Source organism: Acipenser ruthenus, chromosome 30, assembly GCF_902713425.1.
Source record: "Acipenser ruthenus chromosome 30, fAciRut3.2 maternal haplotype, whole genome shotgun sequence".
NCBI classification, from domain to species: Eukaryota; Metazoa; Chordata; class Actinopteri; order Acipenseriformes; family Acipenseridae; genus Acipenser; species Acipenser ruthenus.
In genome coordinates, this window is record NC_081218.1 from 1776810 (window position 1) to 1802182 (window position 25373).

At 40.7% G+C, this 25373-nt stretch overlaps 2 protein-coding genes across 4 annotated transcripts in view; both read left to right on the forward strand.

The window, feature by feature from the left end:
* Positions 1-19023, forward strand: part of LOC117397722 (WD repeat-containing protein 62-like) — a 31172-nt gene extending 12149 nt beyond the window's left edge. Inside the window, exons 7-32 of one of the 3 annotated variants that reach the window (XM_033996534.3) lie at positions 273-455; positions 829-989; positions 1807-1996; positions 4084-4242; positions 5353-5510; positions 5964-6055; positions 6590-6715; positions 6973-7043; positions 7755-7876; positions 8067-8142; positions 8595-8706; positions 8855-8918; positions 9019-9135; positions 9855-9982; positions 10339-10400; positions 10845-11057; positions 11241-11419; positions 12243-12391; positions 13017-13178; positions 13695-13806; positions 13895-14000; positions 14404-14473; positions 15303-15383; positions 16248-16949; positions 17595-17689; positions 18050-19023. In XM_033996534.3, the coding sequence (XP_033852425.2) occupies positions 273-455; positions 829-989; positions 1807-1996; positions 4084-4242; positions 5353-5510; positions 5964-6055; positions 6590-6715; positions 6973-7043; positions 7755-7876; positions 8067-8142; positions 8595-8706; positions 8855-8918; positions 9019-9135; positions 9855-9982; positions 10339-10400; positions 10845-11057; positions 11241-11419; positions 12243-12391; positions 13017-13178; positions 13695-13806; positions 13895-14000; positions 14404-14473; positions 15303-15383; positions 16248-16949; positions 17595-17689; positions 18050-18301 (3942 nt within the window). In that variant the 3' untranslated portion in view covers positions 18302-19023. The remainder of the gene's footprint in view (positions 1-272; positions 456-828; positions 990-1806; positions 1997-4083; positions 4243-5352; positions 5511-5963; positions 6056-6589; positions 6716-6972; positions 7044-7754; positions 7877-8066; positions 8143-8594; positions 8707-8854; positions 8919-9018; positions 9136-9854; positions 9983-10338; positions 10401-10844; positions 11058-11240; positions 11420-12242; positions 12392-13016; positions 13179-13694; positions 13807-13894; positions 14001-14403; positions 14474-15302; positions 15384-16247; positions 16950-17594; positions 17690-18049) is intronic. The other 2 variants (XM_033996543.3, XM_033996551.3) reach the window with 2 other exon arrangements.
* Positions 19024-20962: 1939 nt separating this feature from the next.
* Positions 20963-25083, forward strand: LOC117396375 (holotricin-3). Its single transcript, XM_033994743.3, has 6 exons — positions 20963-21097; positions 21745-21800; positions 22319-22369; positions 23849-23903; positions 24320-24442; positions 24780-25083. Exons 1-5 carry the CDS (start codon positions 21082-21084, stop codon positions 24400-24402), a joined length of 261 nt encoding a protein of 86 aa, XP_033850634.3. The 5' UTR covers positions 20963-21081; the 3' UTR covers positions 24403-24442; positions 24780-25083.
* Positions 25084-25373: the final 290 nt, after the last annotated feature.

A 25373-nucleotide genomic window follows, 5' to 3' on the forward strand; every position in this document is an offset into this window, starting at 1 on the left:
GAACAGTGGCTTGAAACCTGGTTCCAGGAGACTGGAAGATCTTGTTTTGAGGCAACTTTGCTGTATCAAACCCCAAGTCTCCCCTGGTGTGCTATGCAGTGGCCTGAAACCAAGTTCCAAGCCACAAAGTGGCTTCGTGTTCCCTCGGCTTAAGAGCTGTTGGTTTTGTCAGTCTTTAACTATTTAAACGCTGGCTGTGTTTGGGCCCCCGCAGTCACTTAGGTCGCTGTAGATGACACTTCATTAGTGCGTTTGTCTTGTTCCCTCCCCAGATAAACAGCACCGTGCCTCTGATCGGACGCTCGGGGATCCTCGGAGAGCAGAGGAACAAGATGTTCTGCGGGGTGGCGTGTGGCAAGGGCAGAATGGCCAGCAGCACCTTCTGCATCACCAGCTCTGGGCTGCTGTGCCAGTTCAATGAGAATAGGCTGCTGGACACCTGGATTGACCTGAAGGTTAGGGCTGCTGGCTCCCTATTTGGGTGACTTTAGATTTGGTTTAATTTCCCATTCGTTCAGTCACGTTTACGCCAACATCTTTTGTATAGGGATGGAAATAAGACTTATTGTGTAGCAGTTTGATCCATTCATGGTTTTACTATGTTTAATAAGATATACGCTGTGGCTCATCAAGCTCGTAGTAAAACATGGATTGGGTGAAACTGCTATGCAATGGGAGTCTTAGTCAAAAAAGCCAGTGAGAAGTGCTCCATTAGAGATATGATCAACCAGAACAGTGGTCTACCTGTCCAGTATCTGGATTAGGAAATTGCTTGCCGATTCCTCCTCTAGAGCTTATGTTTTGCTGACCTTGCCTGGTTTTGTTCAGGCTCCGGTTTCTAACTGCATCGTGGCGAGTGAAGACTTTGTGTTCTGCGGCTGTGCGGACGGCACCATCAGAGTGTTCAATCCCCACGACCTGCATTACATCACCAGCCTTCCCAAGCCCCACCACCTGGGAGTGGATGTTGCCAAGGGAACAGAGCCAGGGTAGGCTTGACTAAACATCTCTCTGCAATCCCTCTGCCAGTGAGGCTTCCGCATATAAACTGCTTTATTGTGTAATCAGATATTCTAGTGTTCTTTCTTGAAGTCTTTTATTATGCCAACATAGATGGCATGCGATGTACACATCCTTTCAGAACTTCCCAACTCTTCCAGGTTTATAAATGGTTGTACTATAACTGGTGTAATCTTTACCGTACCTAAAACAGCAGCCCCCATGTAGTAAGCAATACAGAAACTAAAAATAGGAACTCAAATGCATAATGTACAGAATGAGTTTAGTGGCTGATGTCTCTGAGTTTAGTTTAAATGTTTAGTGAATGGATAAATGTGTAGTGTAAGATACATTTTAAGGTATGGAGAGTAAACCTTTCCAGAGATGGAAATGACTCCTATTGCATAGCAGTTTCATCCATTCCATGTTTTAATGAAAGCTTGGTTAGCTGCAGTGCACAGGTAACAAGCTGAGGTGTGTGGCTGAATGGATCCAATTGTTCTGCAATGGGAGTCTTATTTCCATCCCTAATTAATTTAAATGCATATTAAAAAAAATGTACCACCGTGCATTCACCAGCCAGAAACAATAAGGGGCTTGTCTTAAATTAACCATCTCCGTTATTTTATATTAAGCTTTTTAACATCATTTTTTTTTAGTTTTAGAAAAAAAATCTATTGGCAAAGTTCTAAATGCTTTTACGGAGAAAGCATGATGCAGGAGTTTTTAAATTGAATATTTATATAATATATATATAATCAATCCGGAACAGATACATTTTCTTATTCGGTGCATATGCTGTTTCAGTCACCTGTTTGACCAGAACCCAGACGCAGTGTACCCGGACGCTCTGGCCCTGGCCTTTGACCCGTCCACGCGCTGGCTGTCCTGCGTGTACAGTGACCACAGCCTCTACGTGTGGGACGTCAGGGACTTGAGGAAGGTCGGAAAGGTGAACTCCGCCCTCTACCACAGTGGCTGTGTCTGGAGTGTGGAGGTACGTGAAAATCTAAAACCCGCCCCAAGGAGGAGTGTTAATAAGGCCTTTCCTGGTGCACGGCTAGAGGGATGGCAACAAGACTCCCTTTGCATAGCAGTTTTCCGGTTTTATTATGAGTTTAACACATCTGAGCTGGTTACCTGTACACTGGGGCTGATCAAGCTCGTAGTAAAACCTGGAATGGGTGAAACTGCCATGCAATAGGAGTCTTATTTCCATCCCTGTGGCTAGTTTGAAAAATGTCAATTAAGAAAATCATTTTTCTTCCTGGAGTATTTGAAACACTTGAAACTTGGCAAGGCAATGTTACAAGATAAGAATATTCTTTCTCTTAAGATTTGCATTGGGATGACGTAAAGACAAGCTTTTGGAAAGTTGCTGATCGGGAAACATTCCTTATCTGGAAATGATTATATGGAGGTTGTCTGTGTCTTGTAATCTCTTGTAGTAGTATGTCTTATTGGCATGGCGAGTGTCAAATGCATGACTTGTAAGTGTTTATCATAGTAAATTTAGAAGAGAGAAGAGGTACGAGAGGATACCAAACTGTACTGGAGAACGGGTGTAAAAGAGAGAATTGTTGAATGATGTAACCACAGGTATAAAGGCTTGTTTTGAGCTCTTGTTAGAGCAGGAAGAATGAAGTAAAGACTGTTATCCAGGGTCCTTCAAACCTCAGCTGAAACTTTATCTGTTCATCTTATAAAGTGAGCAGTGTGGAGTAGTGGTTAGGGCTCTGGACTCCTGACTGGAGGGTTGTGGGTTTAATCCCCAGTGGGGGACACTGCTGTTGTATCCTTGAGCAAGGTACTTTACCTAGATTGCTCCAGTAAAAACCCAACTGTATAAATGGGTAATTGTATGTAAAAATAATATGATTTCTGTATAATGTGAAATAATGTATAATGTGATATCTTGTTACAATTGTAAGTCGCCCTGGATAAGGGCATCTGCTAAGAAATAAATAATAATAATAATAAAGCAAGGCTGCCTAGCCAAGTTTCAAGAAGGGTTGGGATCAATTACCTGTCTTTCAATTCCTGTGTGTGTGTGTGTGTGTGTGTGTGTGTGTTTTGTTGTTTTTTTTAAATCAATTTACAATTCTTTCAAAGGAATTGATATTCTAGAGATATTGATTGTTGTGCTTGTTCAACTGCTTTCATTTGAAGCCATTTTAATTGACTAACGGTGACTTCAATTTAAGTAATCTGTTGCCACTGTAAGAAGCTCAATAGCTCTCTTTTTATATTTCATGTATCTCAAAGCACTTTACAAATAAAATCACAACAGTCAGTATTAAAGTATTCATTTAAATAACTTTTGTTACAGTTTTAAGTAGATACAAATTCCAGTTTTAAACATTTGGTTTTCAGTCGTGCTTTTAAAAATACCAACTCCTTCCTAAGTCCTTAATTTCAAGGGGAAGTGCATCCCAGAGCCTAGGGATGCTTCACAATCCAGAGGGTGGATTATCTGGTCGAATAGCGGCATATAGATGCTGAATAAGACAGGCCCCAGTATAGAGCTCTGTGGCACGCCTGTGGATAACAAGACTAGAGGCAGAAGAATAACCACCTACTGAATCAGATTGCTTTGTCAGACAGGTAAGATCTGAACCAGAAAAGTGCAGTGCTTGTAATCCCCACACAGGTCTCCAAATGACTAGGAAGAATGGCATGATCAACAGTATCAAATGCAGCACGAAGATCCAAGAGAGCCAAGATGGATAAAGCACCAGAATCGGCAGCCATAAACCAATCGTTGACAACTTTAACATGGGCTGTTTCTGTGCTATGTAATGGTCTAAAGCCTGAATGAAAAGGTTCATAGAGATCACATTTCAACAATGTGTTGGAATTGATTTTAAAAGGGGAACTGACTCCAACCCTGGATATAAGTGATTTATCTTTTTTATGAAGGCGTATTAACTCCTCAATTGACGCGAGTTTTCCAGAAATGGCTTTCTTGTAAGCCAAAAAAAATCCTTGACACACCTAACATAAATGAAGGCTTGGTTGTACATTCAGCTAATGCTTTGTTCAAGATTCCTCGGACTATAAATACTGTTCCTTTACCCTCCTCAGACATACCCGGAGCTGGAGGAGCGTTCCCGGGCCTGCCTGCCTGCCGGCTCTTTCCTCACCTGCTCATCGGACAACACCATCCGACTGTGGAACATGGACGGCAGCTCGGCCGCTACTGGGATCAGCGTCACTGGCTTCCACAAGAACTTCTACAGCCATGTAAGCAGCAATCGCGTGCAGCTGGCGTGCTGTTTAATCCACTGACTGCTAGCTTCTATAAAGTTGCTGATTCTACTGACCAGCACCTTTTTATAGGCCCTGCTACGCTAACTACAGGATATCTAAAACATACAGTATTGCTTACTGTAATTGTTCTGTACATCGTCTGCTTGTGTTTTGTAAAACAGTATTGACCGACTTCAGTCCTTCACACTGATACGGGGTGCATGTATTAATCCTTTCGAATGGTGAATGCTGCTGTCTAAATAGCTGCATGACAGTATCGATTAAATTCAGAGCGTTGCCTAGAAGATATCTAGACACGTTTTTTCTTTAGAGTTGCTATTAGAGGGAGAAAAAAGATGTGCGTTTCAAATGGAATATGCAGATTTAACCCTTTTAGTTCTGAATTGTTTGTCGAGCTGAAGAATGTGGAATTAAGTTATGTAATTCAGAAGGGAACTGAACAGGACAAATCTTTTGCATATTTTGGTAAATGGCACTTTAAAATGCCATCTGTACTTTTAGGAACTCTAAACCCCACTTAGTGAAATCTGAGGAATCTGTGTCCTCAAACGTCAAAACATGTTTGCACTCGCTTGTATAATAACACAGCTGATGTGATATTTCTTACTTGACTATCACTACAATACAGAGACTTTGGTCGCTTCTCAATGTTTCTTTTCTTCTCACAGGCCATGGTATTTCAAACAGATCCATATAAGGGTTTAAGTTGGTGCCTAATATACTGCTATGGCCAAACGTTTTGCATCTTAATTTTAGGATTGAGACCATTTTTAAAAAAAGCTATATAAATATAATTTGATTTTAACGTCATGTAATCAAAGAAACTACAAAGTATAGAAATCTACCGGAAACCATAATAGTAGTACAGTATTTCATGTTGGATTTTTAAATACTCACTTTTTCATCATACTAAAGGAACAAAGTGATGTGCAGTTCATTATGTTAACATAACATTTAGCTGATTTCATTCAACTTTGAAGGCAAATGAGTTGATTCTATAGTGAGCTGTGTTTAATGGTATGAAGCTGTGCTGTATGTAATGTGTGTGTGTGTGTGTGTGTGTGTGTGTGTTTCTTTGCATAGAACCTGCTCAAGGTGGTGTACGTGGGAAATAACATCCAGCATCTCCAGGACACTGCAGAGAAGGCAGACTGCACTGATCTCAAGGCTGGGATCAGGGTGCTGGCAGTCAGCCCTGATGGGCAACACCTGGCATCAGGGGACCGTAGTGGAAACCTCAGGTACCTCAAGCATGGTGCTGCTCACCGGGCAGGCCTGAGAGCTGGCTTCAAATGAATATGTAGTTACAGGGAAGTGTTTTGCAATATATGTAAACATGTTACAATAAAATAAGCCTGGTAAATGTTAAATCACTAAAATGAAGATGGAACTGCTGTGTCCTTTTTTTAATCAAATAAATTGTAGTGTAATGGAGATGGGCTAAAGGATGCTTTGTGTATATATATATATATATATATATATATTGCTACGTGTAAATGTGTTCACAGACCAACAATTATATTTATACTGGCCAAAATGATCAAACGTACAACAAACCTATTGGTGAAGTATGGCTTGCTGCTGTGAATTGCTTTAATCCACTGTGCAGGAGCACTCACCTTAGTTAGCTGGGTAATGCATTTCTCGGAGCCCCTGCTGGTTCCTAATGTGCCTGTTGCTCTGTGTTCCTTCAGGATCTATGATCTGCAGTTCTTGGATGAGTTGATGAATGTTGAAGCTCACGATTCAGAGGTTCTATGTCTGGAGTACTCCAAACCAGAGACAGGTAATAGTCTGATTTGATGTCCTGTTTTTTTTAATATGTAATGCTTCTGCTGAGACACATGCCTTTTTCTACAATGTCAAATAATGGCTCCAGTTTGGAGGCAAGTGCAAAGGCAGTTTTTCAGAGTTGAGTAAAAATCTTAATTGTTTCAACCAGCTGGAACTTGGTAGTTTAATACCATTACAATTGTTGTTAATCTCCGAAAGTGACTTTGCGTTTGCTTCCATATACTGCCCTGTGCCTTTTAACTTGCTCTATTTAAGGCACAGATGTAGGACCAGCTGAGAGAATTTGGATACTGAGGGTAAGATTTTAAATCCCCCAAATGAAGAAAAATGTAGTACTGTTTTGCATTGGCCTGTCTGGGTGCGCCTATGCCCTATTTAAATAATGAATAAGGCGGGTATTAAAGGATAGAAGTGTTTCAATGAATAACCTTGATTTTTATTCTAATTTTGTTAATGTACTCATTCCCGTACAGGTTGTGCTTTTCTGTAAGAAAGAAAAAAAATAATAATTGTTTTGTGTGTTCAGGAATGAGCCTGCTGGCCACGGCTAGCCGGGATCGCCTCATTCACGTGCTCAATGTGGACAAGCAGTACGGCCTGGAGCAGACCCTGGATGACCACTCTGCCTCCATCACGGCAGTGAAGTTCACAGGTGGGTCCTGACCTTGCACAAACAAGGCCATCTGCGGTGGGGAATATGCCATGGCCCAACTGAAAACACGACATTTATTCTACTCCTGCGTCTCCACAAGTAAAGCTATGGCTTGACGATCAAGTAATCCAATATGTTTGACTTTGGTTTATACAATGTTGATTAAGTGAAATGGAGACAGTCTGCCTAGACTACTTTTAGTTACAACCTCCCACTTCCCCTATTGAAAGTACAGCAACGCCTTTCTGTCTTTTCAGGTGACGGCAGCCGTGTACGGATGATCAGCTGTGGTGCAGATAAGAGTATATACTTCCGGACAGCAGAAAAGGTACGAGATGAGGCGGCTGAAGGCTGTGTTTTGGGGATCTGTGTTTTTTTTTATTTGACAGACTTGTGCGTGGGCATTTGTTAATGCTGTGGATGTACTATACAGCTATGACCAAAAGTTTTGCATCACCCTATAGACTAATATTTGCTTCACAGTCGAATGAAACTTGCCGAATAAAGTTACATTGGTATTACATGCCGCTTTGTAGTTTTCCCATATGCTTAAAGAAAAAAAAAAAAAAAACTGACATTGAAAAATGTGACCTTTTGAAATCTGACATGAAATACTGTACTACTATTCTGGCTTCCTGTAGAATTTTATAGTGTCTTTTTGATTTGCATGATGTTAAAATATCTCAATTCTGTTCATAGTTTCTTTTTGTTTTTAATTGAGGTCTCAATCCTAAAATTCTATGTGATGCAAAACTTTTGACCCCAGCTGTAGGTCATGGTACAGATGAGGCAAATGTAGTGCTGTATCATTTACTGGGGATCTATCTTCCCAATACTCTTTCTTAAAGATGTGTGGGTTTAAGTACCAGTGCAAAGTCTATTAAACCTGTAGGCGACTGGTTTCAGATATATTGTAATGTTAAAAATGATCTAGCTGCAGAAACGTAATGCCTGCTGACTTAACGTGAATGCTTTCAGATACTGACCGGGTATTGACTTAAATCTAGAACCAGCCTTTGCAATCCAGTTTCTCCTTCAGTCTGCAGGCGGCATTAACTTCTCAAGAACTCACCATGTGGTTGGAAAAACCACTCTGTACGACATGGATATCGACGCAACGAGGAAATATGCAGCGATCGGCTGTCAGGATAGGAATATCCGGTAGTTCATTTCATTTTGATGTGATTAAAACATTCCTACAAAACACATACCTACCTGTTGGTGGGTATATATCTCTTGTGAATGCACATTGGCATGACTTGTGTGTCGGATGTAATTCACTAGGTATCAGTTGCTATGTTTCTGAAGTGTGTGGTCGTTTTAGTATCTTCCCTCCTTGTGTGCTCTTTAGGATCTACGACATTGACAGTGGGAAGCAGAATAAATGTTTTAAAGGCTCTCAGAGTGAGGACGGCACTCTCTTAAAGGTAAGGAGCCAAAACTGATCCAAGGACAGCTGACGTTTGATTACACTTGGGTATTAAAAGTTCTTCCACGCAGACTCTTGTCTGGCTGAGCTGTTGAAGGCTATGTGTTGAGACTGGTCACCGGTTTTAATCTTAAATTGTATGATGCATTTGAGGATTTCATGGTACTGGCACCAGTGGTGTCTAGCTAGTCTGTGTTCAATAAACTGCTTCACATTACCAGTGTTGTGGTTGGTGTTATTGACACCACACATATTTTGAAGTATTGGGTTTACCAGGTAATTTGAGACTGCCTTACTCCATTTAGTTTAAACCTAGGGGGTGTTGGTCTTAAATAATTTAACATCTTGAATCTTTACGACAGTATGTTCTCAGCAAAGCTGTATTAAGTGTGTAAAATAGACAAACCTTGATTTGATTTCTTAATCTTCCCCCACCCCTCCCCCACCCAGGTACAAATGGACCGGTCTGGGATGTTTCTGGCTACCAGTTCTTCAGACAAGAATATCTCGATCTTTGACTTCTACACAGGGGAGTGTGTGGCCACAGTGTTTGGGCATTCAGGTACATTTTCTCACTCAATAATCCTGAAGACATGACTGTTCAGACTAAAGCTGATTTTTGGTTTTAGTATTACATATTTGCTTTACTTCATCTGTTTGAGCCTAAAAAAAAATTCTCCTACCCTTTTTTTTTCATTTTTCGTATTCAGAGATTGTAACCGCGATGAGGTTTAGCAATGATTGCAAACACTTGATCACAGTTTCTGGTGACAGGTAAGAGGATTTGGACTTTTCAGTGCCCAGTCATTCTTTTATACAAAGTGGAATGTGGTGTCCTGGCTAGTTTATAGACCTGTGTGTCTCTCCTTCACAGCTGTGTGTTTATCTGGAGGCTGAACTCCCAAATGACCAACTGTATGAGGAAACGGCTTGCTGAGATCAAGCAGGTCTGTGGCCAGCAGAGGGCACTGCAACAGCATGCTCAGATCAGGTAGGAAAATATACATGTGCTGCTATGGCCAAGTTTTTTGCATCACCTAGGATTAGACTAATTCAAAAAAAAAAAAAAACTATGAACATATTTAGATATTTTATTTATCCTAGGCAGCAGTGTGGAGTAGTGGTTAGGGCTCTGGACTCTTGACTGGAGGGTCATGGGTTCAGTCCCCAGTGGGGGACACTGCTGCTGTACCCTTGAGCAAGGTACTTTACCTAGATTGCTCCAGTAAAAACCCAACTGTAAATGGGCAATTGTATGTAAAAATATTGTGATATCTGTATAATGTGAAATAATGTATAATGTGATATCTTGTAACAATTGTAAGTCGCCCTGGATAAGGGCGTATGCTAAGAAATAAATAATAAAAATCATGTTCGATTTTCAAAATGTCACATTTTTCGATTTGTCAGTTTTCGTGAAATATATGGGGAAAACTAAAAAGCCGGTATGTAATTCAATATGTTAACGTAACCATTATTCAGCAGGTTTCATTGGACTTTATGAAGCAAAATTACTTAATTTTATAGGGTGATGCAAAACTTTTTAACCATAGCTATACAGCATTATATGTGATGATTTCTAATATGTAGGATATACTTTAAATGTGCTAGGCAACCTAGCTTAATATTGAAAGGGTAACGGCTAATCGTTCTCACCGGAGGTTGTAAAAGCATTGTTTTGATTGTGAGGGGCATGGCTTATTCCTGCAGGAGGGAGACTTACATCACAGTACCCCATGGAGGGGCTACAGATGAGGAGGAGGAGGAGGATGGCAGAGAGGAGGACTTGGAGGAAGAAGTCTCCTTACAGACCCCTGTCAAGGACTCCTCCAATCAGGGTAAGAGTTTGGGGACGGTGGGAGAATTCACAAACCTGCAGGCCCTGGGACAAACTAACCTGGGAGTCTCTCATGCAATCGGGGTGCCTTCCTGTCACTGAAGTTTGATCTGTAGATTGTAGAGTTTGAGTGTGTGTGTGTGGTTGTTGGTTTTTTGGGTTTTTTTTTAGTACACCTTATTTTCAAAATTGTAATTCTAGAATACTAAATGTTAAAACTATTAAGTAGACACATGTTTTACTTTCATTTTGAATAGCTGTAGATTGTTGGATATCCTCCATTCTATATATTTTGGGGTTGCTGTTTGTTCCACCATTGAGAGATGTCCGTCTATTTTGATGTTTTCTGTCTGATAGATTTGATGGACCCCATCTTCCTTCAGACCAATGGGAGACTTCCACTCTGGGCAAAGAGAATGGTAGGTTGTGAAGCTGTGTGTAATTGGTAGAAATCCCACTCCTTAATCCCACTAAGTCTCTGTTGCAAACACCAGACCTGTGGGCAATTACAATTGCAAATACAGAATAATTGTTTGAAATTGTGATTTATAGTGTTTTGTTCAACTAGTTACATTTATGCTGCAGGAATTACAGATATACTAAAGTAACATAACAACCCACATTAACATGTTTCTTTCTTTGTTCTGAATAACCCAGCATTAATGGTACAAACACAGAAACATACTATAGAATTTGTTTTCCAAACAATCGGTCAGAAAAATACAAGAGTAATTGTATGACAAATTGAACTGTAATCAATCAATTTATATTGTATCATTAGTTATGCAGGTGTGCCAAGGTTCAATTTGTTATAGTGTAGTTGAGCCCAGACGGCAAACCCTAAACCAGCCTGTCCCATTCAGGTTGAGAACCCTGAGGATGATGGACGGGAGCGTCGCCATAGTAACCAGTACCAGCCGCAGGGGCGCTGGGCGGAGCGAGCCAATCAGGAGCAGATCAAAACCCTGCTGGACACCCGCTACCTGCAGATGTGCCTGACCCCCAGCCCCCAGAGAGAAGGCTTTGAACCCCAGAGCCTGGACAGTCTGCTGGGACAGGAGGAGGACGACGACGAGGTCAGTGGGACACTAAATTTGTTTGTAGTGTGTGTGTGTGTGTGTGTGTGTGTGTGTGTGTGTTTGTGTGTGTGTATATATATCTATGTATATATATCTATATATATATATATATATATATCTATATATATATATATCTATATAATATAATTTTTTTTTTTTTTTTTTTACGCGTGTGTGTAGATGATGATGGAAGAGGAGTTTGTCCATGAGCACCAGCTTAGCCAGCCGTTAGCTCGGCCACGCTTTCTGCAGCTCACTGACCCGGAGGAGATCTTCGGACAGGACCTGGACTCCCCAGAGACCAGCGAGGACATCCTGTACCCCGCAAACAGCACTGTTGCCTCCCTGGCAGGAGACGGGTGGGGAAATTCACTCCTTGTGTTTCGCCAATATAAACATTGTAGCTTCACGGTATCATTTCAGTGTTGTAAGGACAAACGTGTGTTGGTTTGTTTTTTTTTGTTTTCTTGTAATATTCTATGAAAAATCAGTTATCGGGGATGGAAGACAGACTCCCATTGCATAGCAGTTTGATCCATTCCTGGTTTTAGTATGAGTTCAATAAGACACACCTGAACTTTATGCGTATTCTGTGGCAACAAGCTTGTATTAAAACCTGGAATGGATGAAACTGCTATACAATAAGAGTCTTTTTGCCATCCTTGAATTACTGAGGTATTTTTAATTAAGGAAAGTGCCCTATGAGTGACTTGGTATCCCATCAAATTTATTTTTATAAACAGGTCATAGGTTTATGCATTTAAGCCATTGCATGATATTTTAGATACAGCCATTTACAAATTCTGTTCTAGGAACCAATGCAAAAATAATATATTTAATATAAATGTTTGGGTATTTGTCCTGGCACCATTACAAAAATTCCAGACAACTCCAGTTTAGCCTCAAGTAATTCCCTGATTTATTTTACAAACGTTTTAATAGGAGGATCATGTGTAAAACCTCTCCAAATAAGTAACAGATACATTTAATGGATTGATTTACTAACCTCCCTAGCTTTGGAGGGTCCCACAAATTCTCCTCCCTTTTTTTGAGAAATCCTGGAAAGCTCTTCAGGCAACACCTTGTAATCTTTTAATGTTTTTTTTAACCATTAAAAAGATCAAGACATGTTGAAATGGTGCAGGGTTGCATTTGACTGCTGTTCCTTGTTTCCTCTCCCAGTGACTTTGACGTGAAGGAGCTGTGTCGGGGCCCATCCCACAAGGCTCGGAGGTGGGGTAGAGGGGGCAGCCAGGAGAACAGCCCCGACAGTGCCTATTGTGTGGGGTCAGCAGGGAGCCAGGCCTCCAGCCAGGAGCAGCCCCGGGACGGTCAGTCCCTCCACACAGTCTTACCCATTCCAGGTTTTACTATGAGCTTCATTAGCCACAGTGTGTATAGGGTAACAAGCTCAGGCGTGTCTTATTAAACTCCTAGTAAAACCAGGAATGGATCGAAATGCAATGAGGAGGGGGGTCTTGTTTCCGTCCTTGCATGTTCATGACAAATCAGTGAGCTCTTAAGACGCAACATGGCCAAGTTCCACTAGGAACAAGACAAGCAATTAGAAACTGAACCTATTTTTACTTTACCCTGGGTAATTTTGCTATTCTAAGCCACCAGGAAAAAATTGTAACAAGCTCAGCTGTGTCTTATTGAACTCCAAAGTAAAAGCAGGAATGAATCTGATTTCTATCCCTGCTGTGCCTTTAACGATGGCTTGTTTTGTTGAACGAAACCATAAGAATACATTCAAGCTAATATTAAATCACATTGATTCATACGCAGCTGGTTTCACTAATCTTAGAATCTAGAATAGATTAGTGCTAATCAGAGTTAGGATTAGCAACAGCTGGTTCCAAACTCCCGTCTCGCGCCTGCTTGTTGATGGACGTATTGAAGGCTGTATCTTGAACTGTTCACCCCAATGAGACGGTCATTGGTGCTTTGTGTTAGATGTGGACTCCCTGAGCCAGCTGAGCTCTGCAGGCAGCTCTGGGGTGGAGGAGGAGGAAGAGGAGCCCTGCCTGTCCTGGGACACCCCCGTTATGCTCACCCCAGACCAGGAGGAGATGCTGTGGCACCGTTTTGACACCCTGGCAGATGACCTCACCAACGGTAAGCTCTGACCTACCTCTAACTGAAACACAATTCACAACATGCTAAAAATACATGGATAGAATTCTGAATGTGGAATACTTTTGGTTCTATACAGAATACTATCAGGGATTAATTCACTGTCATTTCAAAGTGTTTGGGAATACTCTGGCATGAGCTACGAAGCACGCATTCTATGGGTGTTCTGAAATATGAATGCATGCAAACCCCCTAGCCTCAATACATACTTTGAATACCTGCACTACTAATTTACATATATAAATAGTTTGATAGTTAAATGGTTCACATATTTTGGAGCTTCCGAAAATTTTGCATCACCCTATAGAATTAACTAATTTTGCTTCATAGTCAAATGAAACCTGCTGGATAATGCTACTGTGTTTTCCACTGTTATGACTTCCGGTAGACCTTATTTTTTTGTGATTTTTAGTTTTCTTTAGTTGTCTCAATCCTGTAATTGTAGGTGATGCAAACCCTTTTGGCCAGAGTTGTATACACATCTCTTTCTTTCCACAGAAAAGTTTGATACCAACTTAAAGGACCTCAAGCCAAGTTCGGACGACATCTTCCTTAACCCAAGACTGAGTATTTCTGCAAGATTCCTCTCTCGCTGCCAGAACAAACTGCGGTAAGGTTTTCGTTTTTAGTTTCTCTTCTGGGATTCCTCCTGTATGTCCCAGAGACATTCTCACCCTGTGTTCCGACCCTGTTCCCAGCAGGCTGGGTGCTGCCTTACCTCCCAAGATTCTTCTCTCCGCTCTCAAGGTTCCGGAAGAGGAGCAGAGCAGCAAACCCCATAGTGACCCCAAGAGGCAGGGGGAGGTATTGATGTGACTCCATTCTATTTAAATGAGATAAATCTCCCATTGATTCTTCAACATTTTATTGACAGTATGATACAAACCGCTTCAGTGTAACCCTTAGTAAACTGAACAACTATCTTCTGCACAAAGTGTGCTTCCCATCCCCATAGCAGTTCCGTTCATTAAGTTTCATATCTATATCGAGGTTTGGTGGTTTATACTTTCTGAATTAGGAAGGTCAATTTTTCATATACAGTGATTTCTTATACAAATTATCCAAACAGATTTTGTAAACACACACCTACTGACCAATTTATTATTTGTTTTTGGATTTTGGAATACAGAAACATCAGATGATGAAAGAAGGATGATGTGTGTTAATCTATCTCTTCCTCTCTCCTCTCTCTCTCTCTCTCTCTCAGGCAATTTTAAAGACTGTTTCTGATGAATCTTCCTCAGAATCTGCTGCTAAGAAGGAATTAAAGCCCAGAGGTAGGGGCCACTTCTGACATCTTCAACCCAGACCAACGTCTGACAATTTTGGCTCCCGAGTGGCGCATAAGGCAGGATGCGCCCTATAGCATGGAAGTCGCTGGTTCGAGTCCAGGATATTCCACTGCTGACCGTGGACGAGAGCTCCCAAGGGACGGTGTACAATTGACCGTGGTGCCTCCCAGAGGGGGAGGGCTTAGGTCAGCCAAGGTGTGCTCGCCTCACTGCGCACCAGTGACCCCTGTGGACTGGCGTGGTGCCAACAGGCTTGCCTGTAAGCTGCCCACAGCTGCGTTGTCCTCCGACGCTGTAGCTCTGAGTTGGCTGCACGGTGGGCCTGCAGAGTGAAAAGAAGTGGTCGGCTGACGGCACACGCTTCGGAGGACAGTGTGTGTTCATCTTCACCCCTCCCGAATCAGCGCGGGAGTGGTAGCGCTGAGCTTAAAATAATTGTCTATTTCAAATTGGGAGAAAAACGGGGTAAAAATCAACTGGCGACTACAAAGTTTAAAAAAAAAAAAAAAAAAGTAAAAGATGCTTCGGTGGCACTATAGCCAGGTTTTTTTTCTGAAGTGTGTTTTTAGGTAGATCAGGGTATTCATAAACTATGTAATTGAATGACCATATTCAGCCCATAGCAACATAACTAACTATAGTCACTTTCTGACTGCACAGGTGTGTTTGGGAGTGGCTGAAGGGTTTTTTGTGTGTTAGTAGGAAATGAAGAACTTCTTGATAGTGCCTTTGTCTGTCTGGTTAAGCAACCTACTATTTGGTTGCTAGGAGTTTTATTTTGGAAAGAGCTGATGTTGTGTTTTGCCCCCCACAGTGAGGAGGAGAAGTTCCTCATTCAACTGTAAACCGCAGAAACCAAACCCCAAGCGAATGACTATCGCTGTTACCCAGAGAGGTAGTCTTGTTTGTGCTTAAATCAGGGGTTGGCACACCTTGCAAATCCTTTTTATTGTATTTTTTTAAATTGTCACCATATAGGTTATAACTAACAGATATTTGTGTGAATGTAATATAGTGGTACAGAAGGATTTTGTCGTGATTGCACTTTCCAAGGCCACGTGGAATGTTTTTGACGGTTTTCTGACTTTCCGAATCACTGTGCATGCTCATTTCTGGCGTACACTTATTTTATGATTTTGTATAAACTTGGAATGTTGGTGATGGTCCCAATTTTTTATTATGTTTCTAACCCTTCATGCATATGTCTGTATTGTAACCTTTTACCAAATGCACAATTAAAAATGTGGTCAGCAGCATGCAATGGGATGTGAAAGTGTTGGCTTGCAAACACAATATGGAAATGGGATAGTATCGTATGTTCTAGTGTTAGAGTATTTCTCTTCATTTTCGTACATAGGGTGGTTCAAAGTAGTTTGATTTGCCCAGTTCAGGTATACAGGGAAAAGCATGTGCTGAATAAGTGTGCTTTTTTTTCCCCTGTTATCATTAACTGGTCAAGGGAACTTTTTAAAAATCTGTTTTAAGTGCTTTTTTTATAAAAAAAAATAAATAAAATGCAATATGCTGTTTGTGCAAAAGGGAAATGTAAACTAATTATACTAGTAATAACTCCTTTTTAAGATCCATAATGAAAGTACATTTCAGATTTTTTTTTTTTTTTTTTTAAAAGGAGTTTAAGCTACACAATTTTTGCTTTTAAAAGGAAAACTAGTAACAACATTAAATGAACCTAAACTGAAATTAAATATTAAATATTTCAAAACCTGCCCTAACTCCAATCAACCCTCTTGCTTCAAAGATGACCCGCAGTTGGGAGCCCTTTTCTCTGCCCAAGATAGCAACTCCAGCCCCAGGAGACGCTCCCTGCCTTCCCACATAAAAGAGGTTCCTGTGGCAAAGCCAGGCAGGCAGAGCTACATGGGAACAACCGCCAGCTCCCGGGCCAAGACAGCCATGATGTCCCGCAGCGTCTCCATGGGAGAGAATCTCAACAGTAAGAGCGCCGAGGAGCAGCACGGGAGCGAGTTCTACCCCAACGGCCGTGCTACCTCTACAGTGGACCTCTCCACCAACCAACAGGAGGCGCTCTTGAGCAGGGAACAGGCCTTCAAAGAGAACCTGAACCCGGGGACCGTATCAGGAAACCACCAGGCTCGGGCAGGCCTCCGCCTGGACCTCTCCTCCTCCTCCGATCGTATCCTGATGCCCCCTCCTCCCGTCCACAAGCCCTCCCTCTCCCTCGTGACTCCCACCGAGATGAGATCCCTGGGGAAGGAAGGGAAGAGCTACATAAGTGATATACTGGAGAGCATCGTCCCGGCTCCCCCCAGCCCAGTAAAGAAACGGACCCCCTGTCCACCTTCTGATCCAGAGCCCCAGCAAGTTCTCCCTGGCAGAGAGGAACCCCCTGCCTCCACCACCCAGGTATCTGGTTCTAGTGCCGAGCTTCAGCGGCCACGAACACCATGCCAGGAAGAGAGGAAAGAGGCTGCAGACCCAGGTTCGTGCCGGTTACAATTTCATGATCGTAATGTTAAGAGTCTTCTTTGATTTGTATTGTGGATTTAGTTTTTAATTTTGATTTGTGTTTCTGACTAGCTAAAAATGATAGGCACTGCAGCTGAGATGTTTTTTCTGACTTACTTGTCCCAGATGTGTCCATAGAGATTTGTGGCGGTGTTGCTTATAATTATATTATGAAAGGGTAAATAACTGAATTTTTAGCCAGTAACTAAATGTCATGATCGTCCAACATTAGAGAAAATAAGACTTCCATTCCTGGTTTTACTGTGAGTTAATAAAACGCAAGTTTGTTACCTATACATGTCTGCTAAGAAATAAATGATGATGAAGTTTGTTACCTATACACTGGTGCAAATCAAGCTTGTAGTAAACCCAAGAATGGGTGAAACTTTTTTAGTGTTTGTTTTTCTGTCACTGGTTTTCTTGTAGGTTCATTTGAGCATGGTCTTCATTCAATGACTCTTGTGAGTTCTTGTTGTAGAGATCGGTTTCCCTTTTATTGTGGAAATTGCCAAGAAGGTTTTTAAAGTGGCTAAAATTATAAGAAATGCTCCGATACTAGCAATCCATTTTTAAAAGGACTCCCCTATCCTTGTCCTCCTCTCTCCTGTGTGTGTCTTAGATTCTACTGATGTGCCAATGAGTATCCAGATCTGTAAGCAGGTTGTGAACGAGCTGCAGAACACCCTGAAGAGGGCGCTGTGTCTTTACAGCAAGGTGAGATTCTAACCGAGCGAGGTTAGGAAGTACCCTTGAGCCGAGGGAACACGAACACACTGTGGCTTGGAACTTTTGGTTTCAGGAGACCTTGGAGTTTTGATACAGCACGGTTGCCTCAAACTAGGTCTCCTGGAAACAGGTTTCAAGACACTGTTCCTACAAGTGGCTTCGTGCTCCCTCAGCTTTAGCACTTCAAGATTGCAAAGCCAGAACCAGCCCTTTTTACATTGCAATTAAGTATTATGTAAAATAATGACAAGGCTATCTAACTAGCTGTTGTCTGCATTCATAGCATATGGTAGAGAACCTGCAATTATATTTACTGGTACAACAGGATTTTTTATGTTTTATTTTAAGGTGGTGACATGTAACGAGAGCCCTGAACAGCAAGTCCAGATGAAAGCTATCCTGGCAGACGCCTTCTCCTCTGTGCAGAGAGATATTGACTCTGTGGAGAGTGGGAAGTCAGGCCACAGCGCCCCTCACAGGCCAGAGGCAACTCCATCCCCCACACGGCAACTCAAAGACGAGAGGACCATGGCTTTGCTGGAGCGCTACTCTGAAATGCTGCTTCAAATCACAGAGAAGAAACTGGACTCCAACTCTTAGCCTGTGCCGTGCAAGCCTGTTGCAGTGTTGTTCCGTGGACCTAAACACGTGTGTTGCACAATAGACTGCTGCTTCCACTTTATTTTCCTATAATCCTTTTTTTTTTTTTTTTTACAATTTAATACTTTCCCATGAACCTTGTAGTGCAATGTCCCTGAACCTTTTAAAAAGATGATGTTGGAGAAATTCACATTTAAGAATCCTGTACATTTTTTAGATTTTTTTTTCTCAACTGCAACTACCTAAAAGCTTTCTGCTCCTGTTTTTTAAAATTAGTGTCTAATGTCCTCATTTTTGGGGGCGAAGGAGAAAATTCAGAAAACAAACCAGTGTCTTTTCTTCAAAGTGGTTTTTTTGTTTGTTTTAATTGTACTCTTCATTTTTATGTAACCCACACACACTGTTCTTAACCCATGTATGTATGTATTTATTTCAAGTGTAAAAGTGCAATTTTTTGTGTGTGGTTATGGGGGAATGAGGTGTTCACTGTAGCTAAACACATTTAAAGTGTTTAAAAATAAAAAATATGGTGGCTTATTTGAATTGAGCTTAAGGTTTTATCGGAGTTATACAGACTCTTTACATGGTAACCCAAGCTTTTGGGGGTGTACATAGTTTCTTTTTTCACTTTGCTTTTTTATCTATCAAACTATTATAAAGAGTGAATGCTTCTGTGTTTTTATAAATGCTTTTAAGCTAAATAAACTTTTTTGGAAAGAAAATTGTGTTTTTATCTATGTAAATGTTTTAATTTGAAATTCCCAACCCTAGTTATGATCTTGGCAGCCAATATGTTCAAGGATATATTTGCAAGTGCTTTTACAGCTGTGGTGTACTCGGATAGTGTGACTTGAAATAAATCTGGGGTCTGATCAAATTTTAAGTGGTTCTTCAGTCGTAGTCTTTATTACAGTAAGCAATCACGAGAGAAATCAAGCGTAGGTTAGATACCGTGAACTAGGAAGACATCCTTAACAAGTTTAATTAAAACTGGTTGATCTTCTGATGACAAACCGAAACGAGAAACAACCAACAAAAAAAAAAAAAAATTCAAGTGTGAGTAATTTAACTGTTTAAATTCAAAGATTGCAAAGTGTTTTTGTAGGTCTACAATCGGCTGAAATACGTTTTGCACTGAAAGAGGTGGACTTTTTTGTGTTTTGTCCTTTTCGCGGGTTCAAGTTCAGGCTGAAAGACGATCCCAAGAAAATGGGTTTAAAACCTCATCCTTCCAAATTTTCATTTGGAAGCACAATGCAGGCCAGTCCTCAATCATCTATTGTAACAACTGAAGGAAGAGGAACAACGAATCAGGTGAGGGCTTTGCACTCTTGTGAAATTGCAAGTGCATTCGTTATGTGACGGACGGACGTGTATTCTGCAATATACAGTGAAGAATCATTCGAATTGTGTCGTTTGTTCTCTAGCCTCGGAAGACTAGCTTCGGGTCATCAATGGGACAGATGAGGACAAATCATGTTGTCCTTTTAATGTTCATCAAGACCTCTGAGATCTAGATAAGAGTGCTGGCAGTGCTGGGACTTTAGTCAACAGTCTGTTAAGTACATTGATTACTGTAGTTATTTACTCGGAGGCTGTAACCCTGTTTCTCACAAATTCCAACTAATATCTACAGACCAGTGATAATTGACAAGAACTTCAGAGCTTTAGTTAATATAATTGTACGCACATCAAAACCAACACATGCTTCAGTCAGTAGTTCAGAATTTTTTTGTGTGTGTGTCTAAGCATAGGGTAGGGTGGGGTAAGCTATATTCGTCAAATGCTATATTTGTCAAATAATGAATGTACATTTCTCCCCTTTCTATGTTCTAGATAAACTTCTATGCAACCTCCATTGCTTAAGCAGGAGTCTCTAGTGATCTCATAAATGCACAAAAATACAATTTCTGAGAAAGGGGCCTTTTAAAAAAAGGCAGACATTTAGTTTTCATTGTTTTAAGGCCTGTGCATAATTAGCACCTACACAAACACAACATTATCATGAAGCCAATAGTTCAATTCATCATTTGAATATACCCCCTTGAACCTGCAGGCTTCACAGTGTTCACACCATGCAACCAAATTGAAAAAAATATATTATAAAAATTAAAATGTAAAAACTGATAGCGGGTGGCAATCACCACTAACTGATTATGGCTGATTACATCATTTCCTGTTAGCAGCAGGACAAAAAGGCCTTTTACCCGACCTAGGCCTCTTAAACCACCCTACCCTACTAACGTCGCTATTCTCACACTGATGTAGGGAAAGTGCATACTATTAAATTTGTTTTAGGCAAACGAGAAGGGGTTAAACAGAAGAATGAAAATCTGTAGACTGTAATTCCAAAGCACTCTGTCAAAAAGCCCCGAAAATCTACTTCCTGGCAATGAATAGATCTCTGAACATAGTAATTTGTGGGCACGCACAGGTAAACGCCCTATTAGTCAAACAGTCAGATCTGGACTGGTATTTCACAGTACCCATTGCTGCCATGATATATCTTGACTTTTCTTTGTTATGCTTTATAGCAGGCGTAGTCATTGTGTCAATCAATGGTATTAAGCTGTGTTTTGTTTTTTGTTTTTTTTCTTTACATGCTCTGTGGTTTGGAGTGTGTGAAGATGAGTGGCGGAACCAGTTTACCTGTCCCTAGGTAAGTTCCACACCCATTACTGGAGCCATATAAGAGTTGCTGCAAAACAGCTGTTGAGAAGAATAAGCATCACCAACCAACAAACCACTTAAAGAGAATCACCAGAGAAGACTGACTCAAAATGGACCTTGATGACGGTAAAAATGAGATTATATATATATATATATATATATATATATATATATATATATATATAGCAGCTGTTTTCATTAGCTATATTGCACAGTTAAAATTAATTAGTTTATAGTTTGTTTAATTATTATGTTTTTTATAATTTGAAAGATGTATTTTTGCATATATATATATATATATATATATATATATATATAAATCTGCATTGCAAATATATATATATATATATATATATATATATATATATATATATATATATATATATATATATAATATTGTGCATGAGGTATGCTGTTAGAGTATTGGGTTTTGTAAACCCGAATGGACTGAAGCTAGTAAGCTATTAGCATACAGTATTGGGTTCCGAGTCAATCCAGCCCCAGTGTACGGCAGACAGAAGTCAGGTCTGTACCGTTGTGTACGACCACACCTTCTTTTGCTTATGTATTCTTATTCACACTGTATAAATGTGACAATAACACAAGCGGTGACATACGAGGGCCCAATGTTGCCCCTTTCTTCATGCAGATAGAGGAAACTATGGGGGTGGGGTGGGGTGTTGCTCAATATAAATGTATCATGGTGATGAGCCATGATTGTGAAAAATGCATGCATATACTATACCGAGCTGTGATCTGTTTCTGCTTGCCAGCGTTGAAGGCACACGGGTGCGTGGAGTCGGTTCCTGATGTGAAGAAGGGACAGCAGGTAACTGTGGTGTTTGTGTAATGTTTGTAGTTTTGTGTGGAAATAGCAAGAACAATTAATTGCAGCTGGCACTATTGCAAAACACCAGCAAGGTCACCTTTACTTAAGTCTGAAAGCAAGCAATTAGTTTAATTTTGAAGGAGCAAGGAAAATGTCAAACATGACACCGAAGCTACACAGCTGTTTTACTAAATGCATTTGCAGATCAAAGATGTGTAAGTGCTGACTCAATGAAAACTTGTGTGTGTAAGACGTATATATCCCCTTCAGTCACTGCTTATATAATTGTATCATGTTAAGTTTCCTGTCTATGTATCTATTTTATAATACATAATGTTTTTTTGTTTATGTTTTTTTCCCAAAGTTTTGGCAGGGCAACTTCCGAACTCCATAGAGTACACACAAACTGTTTTAAAATGTTAAAAAAAAATAAAATAAAATATTCAATTAAAAAAATCGTGACCGAAAAGGATAGAAAGAGATCCGACCTGACTAGAAATGTCATGCTTTGCCTACAGGACGCTGGTGTCTGCAACTCGTCTGACTCAGACAGTGATGGGGGCGGAAAGGTAAGTACTGCCTAGACCTCACTGAGTTAATAGGTTGCCTATCCTTTAAAAAAAATGCAAAAGTGAGTTGTGTCTCATTAATGGTAAAACGAATAGAAGACTAGGAAACTTCTTTGGGAATACGCATACAGCAATTATAGAAATAATTCAAAATAAATTATTACATTTTGATTTCCATTACACGAGAGTAGATGTTAAAACTTCATGCTGATTTGAACTCGGCTCTCGCCAAGATAAGCACCAACTAAGACGTAGCTTTACAGTAAACTAATATGATCCATATGTGTCTCCATCCATTTACGTTTCCTTCCATATGATGATGTAGATATCCTTCTGTCTGGTGTTAATGGCTGAAGTGTAATGCTGGCTCCAGGGATCAGCTTATTTTGCCTCCCTGGCGCATCAGCACACACAACGGCTGCGATGCTGGCTCTGGGGATCAACCACAGTGCGGCCTCTTACACTTAAGTCTAAATGTGTTTTTCACAAATTCGTCGCTTTTTTTCTTAAATGTTTTTGTGTATGTGTGTGTTATTATTTGATCTATGATACTGATACTTAATAAACCAGCACCCCCCAACCGCGGCCGATTCTGGTGACCGTTAACGTGTTGAGTCCATAAAATGCATCGGTTTGTGGTGCGTGAAAAAAGCAAGTGTCATACTCTGAAAAACAAAAAAGTTTGTAAATCTGAAAGAAAAATAAAACGTTGCTTCGTTGTGTCGTATTGGATAACCACAGACCAATATAAACAAAGGAGCAGGCGGAGAAACTCGTGCGTTTAAAAAGTTTCTAGCGATTTCGGTAATGTTTTCTATTTATAAACTAATGTCATGTTCATCAAAATGTAAATAAATATTTTAGTTAATAGAATGATCCATTATACAAATTCTACCAGGCGTGCGTGTGTTTTAGTGTGTTAATGTTTGAACATTTAGGTGTAGTGTTCTATTCAAGGAGGACATGTGCAGACAAGTTAAGATATACAGGGAAAGGAATTTTGGCAAATAATTCACTATGTAAAAAAACAATTGTTAAGGAGGGGTGTGGTTCAATTAAGTTGACTAGACAACGCCTGAAGCAGTTTGGGCGTGTTTTGAAAAACAGAAGGTGGGACGCACACACGCCCTACCAGAGAAACCTGTTCTGTTTCTTCCTCTTGTCACTTTTATAGATCAAACCAGTTGGAACTGGAACCTGTTCATTTTGACTGCTGTAAAAATGCCTGGTCTGGTGTAATGCCATATGACTGGAAATGTTTTATCGACTCGGCACACAATGACGATACTGAAGTTCCTTCTGCTTTCAGCGTGCATTTTGATCCCTGTCTCAGCTTGCCTAATACAACATCCTGTACCATATTCTATATGCATTGTTAAGGAATAGCTCTGGCTTGTAAATGAAATCTGTTCTGCTAATACCAAAGACTATATTCCATTTTAGCGCTGGTACTTCATGTATCTCTGTTCTGTCTTTCAGGGAAAGGGAGAACACAAGAATAAGGACAAGGGGAAGGGTAAAGGACACGACCACAGTAAGGACACACTGCTGAGCTACCAGGAAGTAGCAGCAGTTTTTTTATTCTAGAGAGCTGCATATTCCAATTTAAAAAATACAACACTTGAAGCAAAGTGTCTTCACGAGATCTTTAGTAGATTAACTTGGGCAGATTCTATTGGATATATAAACAAAAATATATCTAAGATTAGAACCGTATGTGCCACTGGCACTCTTTCAATCTATTCCAGTTCCAGCTGGATCCAGAGTTATTGATTTGAGCAGCCCACAGCCTTGTTCCAACCAGGTCTGAATCTAGGTGTTCAATTGAGTAGTTATAGACCCGCTTTGAACATGGTCCCTGTTTTGGAATTGACAGAAAGAGTCACGAGTGAGCACCGCTGAGGTAAGATGATAAGAACTGCACCCTGACTCTTCCTCATCTGTCTGCAGAAGGACATGGACATGGACATGGACATGGGCGAGGGCAAGGACAAGGACAAGGAGGAGAACGTGGAGGCAGAGGGAGACATTAGTTCCAGCTCCAGCTCGTTAGACAGCGATGGGGAAGGAAAGGTAAAGAAACCACACCACAGCGAACCAAACCTCTGTCACGGGATGAGGGGTCAGATCTACTGTCTTACCCATTCTGACTTAAACTGACTTGCAACAGGGAGGTGCAGCTTTTTTTATACTGCTGAATACACGTCAGTGATGCAACGTTGTTAAAAAATGAATTGAGTCACATAATGGGCCATGGCAAAGCCATCACCGGCTTTGTTTCTCTTGCTTCAGTTGTTACGATCGATAATTCAGGAGTGGTCTGCTTCCAAATGAAAATCTGCACGGGTGATGTTTTTAAACCCATGTTCTTGGACACGGTTACTTCATGCATCCCTCTCTTGTCTTTCAGCGTGAACCTGGACTCAAGGCAAAGAAGGACAAAGACAAAATAAAGAAAAGAATGAAAAGCAAGTCGAACCCTTTCAGTGCAAAGCTTAACCCAGCTGATAGTCGACCTGCAGAAACAGCATTTTGTAATGTTGAATTTAAACAGTTCAATGATGCACACTTGAATGCTCTGTATGCCATCATTTTCCTTTCTTTTTTGAACTTGTTGATTTTTTAATGATGTTCTCTTAGTTTATGGTATCCGACCTGCGCTCCATTTCTATCTTGTGATTTGTTTCTCTAATAAAGTCTTGGGGAAACACTTACATTTGATCAGACAGAGATTCATTTCAATAACCTACACCACAGGTTTTCAGTCTTTTTTTTCTGTCTGGAGTTTTCACTTTACAATTTTCACTCCACTGAATAATCTGATTAACACATTTATTTTGTTTACGTTTATTTAATATATAATTTATGTCACAACAGTTTGGGTCTGACAACCTGCTGGTCAGTGGTGTAGTTCTATATTTAGAAGTGAGGGGTCGCTATTATCTACACTTCCCTCCTCAACCCCCCCCCCCCCACCCCCCCCCCCCCCACCACCACCCCCCCC

Coding starts and splice junctions, on each gene's coding strand:
- LOC117396375 (XM_033994743.3), top strand. Junction 21,801..22,318: donor ATGTGAAGAAGGGACAGCAG/GTAACTGTGGTG, acceptor CTTTGCCTACAG/GACGCTGGTGTCTGCAACTC. Junction 23,904..24,319: donor GGGTAAAGGACACGACCACA/GTAAGGACACAC, acceptor ATCTGTCTGCAG/AAGGACATGGACATGGACAT.